General features: G+C 43.0%; 1 protein-coding gene across 1 annotated transcript in view; it reads right to left on the bottom strand.

The window, feature by feature from the left end:
• Nucleotides 1-4,983: 4,983 nt before the first annotated feature.
• The window catches only part of SNRPA1 (small nuclear ribonucleoprotein polypeptide A'), a 13,585-nt gene continuing 12,974 nt past the window's right edge, over nt 4,984-5,594 (bottom strand). Inside the window, exon 9 of the mRNA XM_007451961.1 lies at nt 4,984-5,392. Within this exon, the coding sequence (XP_007452023.1) occupies nt 5,334-5,392 (59 nt within the window). The 3' untranslated portion in view covers nt 4,984-5,333. The remainder of the gene's footprint in view (nt 5,393-5,594) is intronic.

The raw sequence follows: 5,594 nt of genomic DNA, 5'->3' as shown, positions 1-5,594 counted from the left end.
CCCTGGCAAAGGCAGTATCCAGATAGAGACTGCTCCATCAACCCGAGTCCAGAGGGAAGATGACACGGAGCAGAGCCACGTGAGCACGTAGCATGAGTTCTTTGGTCTGGATGAAGGTTTGCTCTCTAGCCACTGCTTTTCTTACATGTATTACATTCATATAGTTTCTCTAGAGAGGGCTGGATTTTAGTATTTCCCTTCCTTCAGGTCAGTTATGTTCTGTTAAATCCCAAGTTGTTTAGGGTCTGGTAAAATAGATTCTCTTGAGGGCAGGCTTCATTAAGAAGAATAAAATGTTGTGGGCCTATTTCGAAACAGTTTCTTGTTCCCCTGCTGGACGTGCAGCACACTGTCTCCAATTTTTCAGAGTGAGAACCTGGTAGGAATTCTGAAGCTAAGACTCACAAAAGTGGGTGAGATTCTAAGACCCTCCCTAACACTGGTACCCCCTGGAGTCTGTAACTCTCACACTTGCTGCACTGAGCCTCCAGCAATTTGCCAATCGCGGTTCAGGTTTCCTCCCTGGTGTCCATGGAGGTTTCTGCCTGCACATTTCTGCTTCAGTAAATGAGATTCTTTGTACCTACCTGTCTGTCTCTCTGATTTGGGGGCCGGCAATTTGCCTGTGACCTCAATTCTTTGATAGATCTAACAAAATTTACTGATTTTCAGTTTGTTTAGTTTTTAACTTGTTGTTAGAATGGCAACTTCCAAATTCTTCACATGCTGAACCAGAAATGAAGTCTGAATTGTTTTTTGTTCCTTTATTTCCCTGTGAAAGCTTTGCTTTATTCAATTGTTATTAATAAAAGTCTTTCTTCCCTTCATTCTTAATTCCTAATTATTTTTTATACCATGATTTGTCTAATTATTCCTTCTTTGATAGAAATTTGATGACATCCAGTTTCACTATTATGAACAATGCTGCAGTAAGATTCATGTATATAATTTATTACACTGATATCTAACTGCTCAGTTTGCCTTGCTTCCTTTTAGTCAGAGAGCATGAGTCATATTTTTAACATTTGTTTTGTGGGGATTATTTGCTTTATAGGGAAGTTAATGCTATCACTGAATAAAGACTCTTATGAAAAAACTGGACTTCAAGGTGGTCCATCTCAGTATTCTGGTTAAAAAAAATCATGAAACTTAGTATTATGCTCACTACATCACTTTTTAACAAATTAGTAATATTTTTTAAAGAATAAAAAATACTTCATTCATCATAATACAATCTCTGAACAACACATCATAAACTCAGGCTTATGTGGAAAGAGAGTGTACGTGACAGTTAAGGGATGGGACAGACTCCAAATTTAAATATAAATTTAAATGCCTCTACTCTTTTTGTTCAGGATAAGTATGATTTTCTTTTGCCTTTAAAACTTCTGAGTCTAGGGGCTTCAGAGAGGATGAGATATTGCTGTTGCACCTGTTTCTCTTTCACTGTAAGGCTGCATCTTATAAAGATAGTAGAATTGGACATGGTGCAATAGATGTATGTGTTTTGGGTCAAACATTCAAAGTAATGAACCCATGATAGGGATCTACAACTTTGATTCTCAACAGAGAATATCCTTTGATTTCCCCGTTTCCATCCATGATTACTAGTAGAAATTCACCCATGTGAGGAGATGTGGTTCTGCTGATGGTGTCTAGCTTGAACATCAGTAGTCAAGGCTGCCATGTCCATGGGTGGATTAGAGTTGACCTCCTGATGACCTCTGCACTTGGTCATTGACAACGGGAAAATAAGAATTTAAAACAGTTCAGTGTTAGACATACTCATTGTAGAGAGTTTGATTTGGTAAACCTAAGGGAGTACATGGAAAATGGAACAGTTTTTACCATCCATAAAATTTGCAAAATTCTGATCTTTAAAAAAATATAACTTTTTCCCCATGTATATACAAATGAAATTTCTATCCCTCTTTTTATTTTTAAAATTGCTTCCATTTATCTGATGGAATTATGTTTTAATCTGGGTTCTAAGAAGTGTGAAAGAACATCTTGGTCATTCAAATAAAGAAGCCATGAATTTCTTTGATTGGGGTTCTTTGATTTAATTTTTGATATTAAGCTATATGAGCTGTTTGTATATTTTGGAAATTAATCTCTTGTCGGTCACATCATTTGCAAATATTTTCTCCCAGTCTGTAGGCTGTCTTTTCGTTTTGTTTATGGTTTCCTTTGCAAAAGCTTTTAAGTTTAATTAGGTCCCATTTATTTTTATTTCCATTATTCTAGGAGATGGATCCAAAAAGATATTGCTGCGATTTATGTCAGTGTTCTGCCTGTTCTCCTCTAGGAGTTTTATAGTATCCAGTCTTACATTTAGGTCTTTAATCCATTTTGAGTTTATTTTTGTATATAGTGTGAGATTTTCTAATTTCACTCTTTTACATGTAGCTGTCCAGTTTTCCCAGCAACACTTATTGAAGAGATTTTTTTCTCCACTGTACATTCTTGCCTCCTTTGCTGTAGATTAATTGACCACAAATGGGTTTATTTCTGGGCTTTCTATCCTGTTCCATTGATCCATGTCTATTTTTGTGCCAGTGTCATACTGTTTTGATTATTGTAGCTTTGTAGTATAGTCTGAAGACCAGGCGCATGATTCCTCCACCTCCATTCTTTCCATCTGTTTGTATGGTCTTCAGTTTCTTTCATCAGCATCTTACAGTTTTTGGAGTACAGGTCTTTTGCCTCCTTAGGTAGGCTTATTCCTAGGTATTTTATTCTTTTTGATGCAATGGTAAATGGGATTGTTTCCTTAATTTCTCTTTCAGATATTTCATTGGTAGTGTATCGAAATGCAACAGATTTCTATGTATTAATTTTGTATCCAGCAACTTTACTGAGTTCATTGATGAACTCTAGTAGTTTTCTGGTAGCATCTTTAGGATTTTCTACATATAGCATCATGTCACCTGCAGTTTTACTTCTTTGGAGAGCTCAGGCAGGGAAGTGTGAAGCAAGGCCAGGCTGGGGTGAGCAGACCCTGGAGTGGAGCAGGGTTCTCAGGAGATACTTTTCTTCCTCTCTCCTTCCCTTCCCCTCTCCTCCCTCCCTCCTCGGTTGTTGGTGGGGGTGGGGGATCAGCCAGCTGGCAGGGGAGGGGGCAGCTCAGGGGCCTGTAGCCCTCTGGAATTGCTGTGGCTTTTCTGCAGTCTTGTGCTTTGGTCATGTCATGGGATTGTAAACCTTTCCTGTTGGGAGCTTTGAAAGATGAGGAAGCTTTGAAAGATGAATCATGACTGGGGAGGGTGTAGGGAGGTCCATCAGGGAAATGCCCCCAAACTGATGATGGACACAGCACTATCAATCAAAATATTGAAATCCAACCTGAGTGAAAACCAGACACAACTCTGAGCTCACGCCAAGTACCTACTCCACTGTCAAGAGCTAAAGTGTTACCACCTGGCTTTTTGAACATTATCCCCTCCATCAGAAGCTGCAAGTGTCACTCAGACACCCAGTAGGCTGGCCTCTGCCAAGGAGGCCTTTTCAGTGCCACCAGGGGCTGAGTATAAATCCTGGTTCCTGACAGCACAGGCCCTTCCTGACATGGCACAATCATCCAGAAAAATGATTTGCTAAAGAAGAGGCAGGTAAGACCACACTTTACCTCCAACGAGAAAGAGAAGTGCTTTTTGTAATGAATCAGTAAACAGATCATAGGGGATGGCCTCTGAAGGAGTTGAAGGTGTAAGGAAGGGGTGAGCAGTAAGGCTAGAAATCCTGAGTGCTATCCTCCAATGGACAGCTCCTGGGAACCTGCTAGAAGCACAGAGCCTCAGGCCCCACAAAAGACCCTGCATTCTGGCAAGACCCCCAGGGTTCACAGTGCACTGGAGTTGGAGAGGCACTGGTCTAGGGTTGTACTGAGGAAATCTAAAAGCCAGGTCCTCCTGATGCCCAAGCTCCATCTCCTTTCCGAAGCTTTCTCAAGGCTCTACCCATTCTTTTCTCTTCGTTGCTACCGCAATGAGGTTTAGCCCCACTACTGTGTGAGGTTCTGTCTCCCCAGTTAGACTGTCAGCTCCTCCAAGCTGGAGTTTCTTTGTGTCCCAGGCATCTTGTATATGCCTTACACGAGCAGCAACTAGTCCATCAGCAATCACCCCAAACTGTTTCAGGGACTATTTAGAGGAGTGTTTCTCACATTTAGAAATCATCCAGGGAGCTTTAAAAAACAACACAAACACCAGCAGATGAGAAAAGATGGCTGGCGAAGGCACTCCCCTTGACCACCTTGATTTTTATTTATTTAAAAATTTATTATTTATAGATTTATTTTATTTATTTTTGGTTGCAGTGGGTCTTTGTTGCTGCGCACAGGCTTTCTCTAGTTGCGGCGAGCGCGGGCTTCTCACTGCGGTGGCTTCTCTTGTTGAAGAGCACCGGATCTAGGCGCGCGGGCTTCAGTAGTTGTGGCACGTGGGCTCAGTAGTTGTGGCTCACGGGCTCTAGAGCGCAGGCTCAGTAGTTGTGGTGCACGGGCTTAGGGGCTCCACGGCATGCGGGATCTTCCTGGACCAGGGCTCGAACCCGTGTCCCCTGCATTGGCAGGCGGATTCTTAACCACTGCGCCACCAAGGAAGCCCCACCTTGATTTTCAGATTAGCCCAAACTGGCCACAGCAGGGTGTTAGGACTGTAATGGGCACCCAGGAGCTGGACACCGTGCCTTAGTGGGCTGCTGGGCAGCCCCGACTCCTCCACTGCGTCCTCAGAGCTGGAACGTGCTGCTGCTCTGCACAAATCCCACCAACTGACAGGCAGACATCACATCCCCTCTAACTGTCCCAACCAGCAGTTCATCGTTTGCATGTTTGTACATAGGGTTAAATAAAAACTTTAAAGGATGTTGACTTCTGTAAAGCCCTAGAGCCTGGCTGCCTTTAACAAAGCTCTTGTTATTCTTCATGCAGAAAAAAATGCACCAAAGATTGCCAATTCTGACAATCAGTGGCAGCACACAGATAATCCTAAGTTTTATTATGAATTTAAAAACCTAAACATTTCACGAGGACTGGGAAGCCTACCCACAAGATCCGCCCTCCTGCATTTCCAACTCCAACATGTCCAGGCCTCACCACACATACACCCCAATGATGTGCAATCCGCAGCACAGAGTGTCCTTTATTTGCACTATTGATAGAAAACTGGCATTTAGATTTCAAAATTTTTATTACAAAATTACCAGCAGTCTTAAGCATTTCAACAATGCTTATGAACTCTACTTTGCTGACACAAACAAGGCTATTCAAAAAGCAGGACCTGTCTGAAGTGGACTATTGTATGTCCTGAGATCCTTAGAGGCCACCCTGCTCAGGACCCATTTGTGACTGTGTCTTCTTCCATCTCCTCTTCACCATCATCAGTGGGGCCTACAGAAAAACACAAAGCCGGAAGTCATATCAATTTTAGAGAACGTGGGCTTCCCTGGTGGCGCAGTGGTTGAGAGCCCGCCTGCCGGTGCAGGGGACACGGGTTCCTGCCCCGGTCCGGGAAGATCCCACATGCCGCGGAGCGGCTGGGCCCCGTGAGCCATGGCCGCTGAGCCTGCGCGTCCGGAGCCTGTGCTCCGCA

Source organism: Lipotes vexillifer, unplaced genomic scaffold, assembly GCF_000442215.2.
Source record: "Lipotes vexillifer unplaced genomic scaffold, Lipotes_vexillifer_v1.1 scaffold851, whole genome shotgun sequence".
Lineage (NCBI taxonomy): Eukaryota > Metazoa > Chordata > Mammalia > Artiodactyla > Lipotidae > Lipotes > Lipotes vexillifer.
Note: the sequence above shows the minus strand (reverse complement) of the source record. Positions and strands in the feature narration are given on the sequence as shown.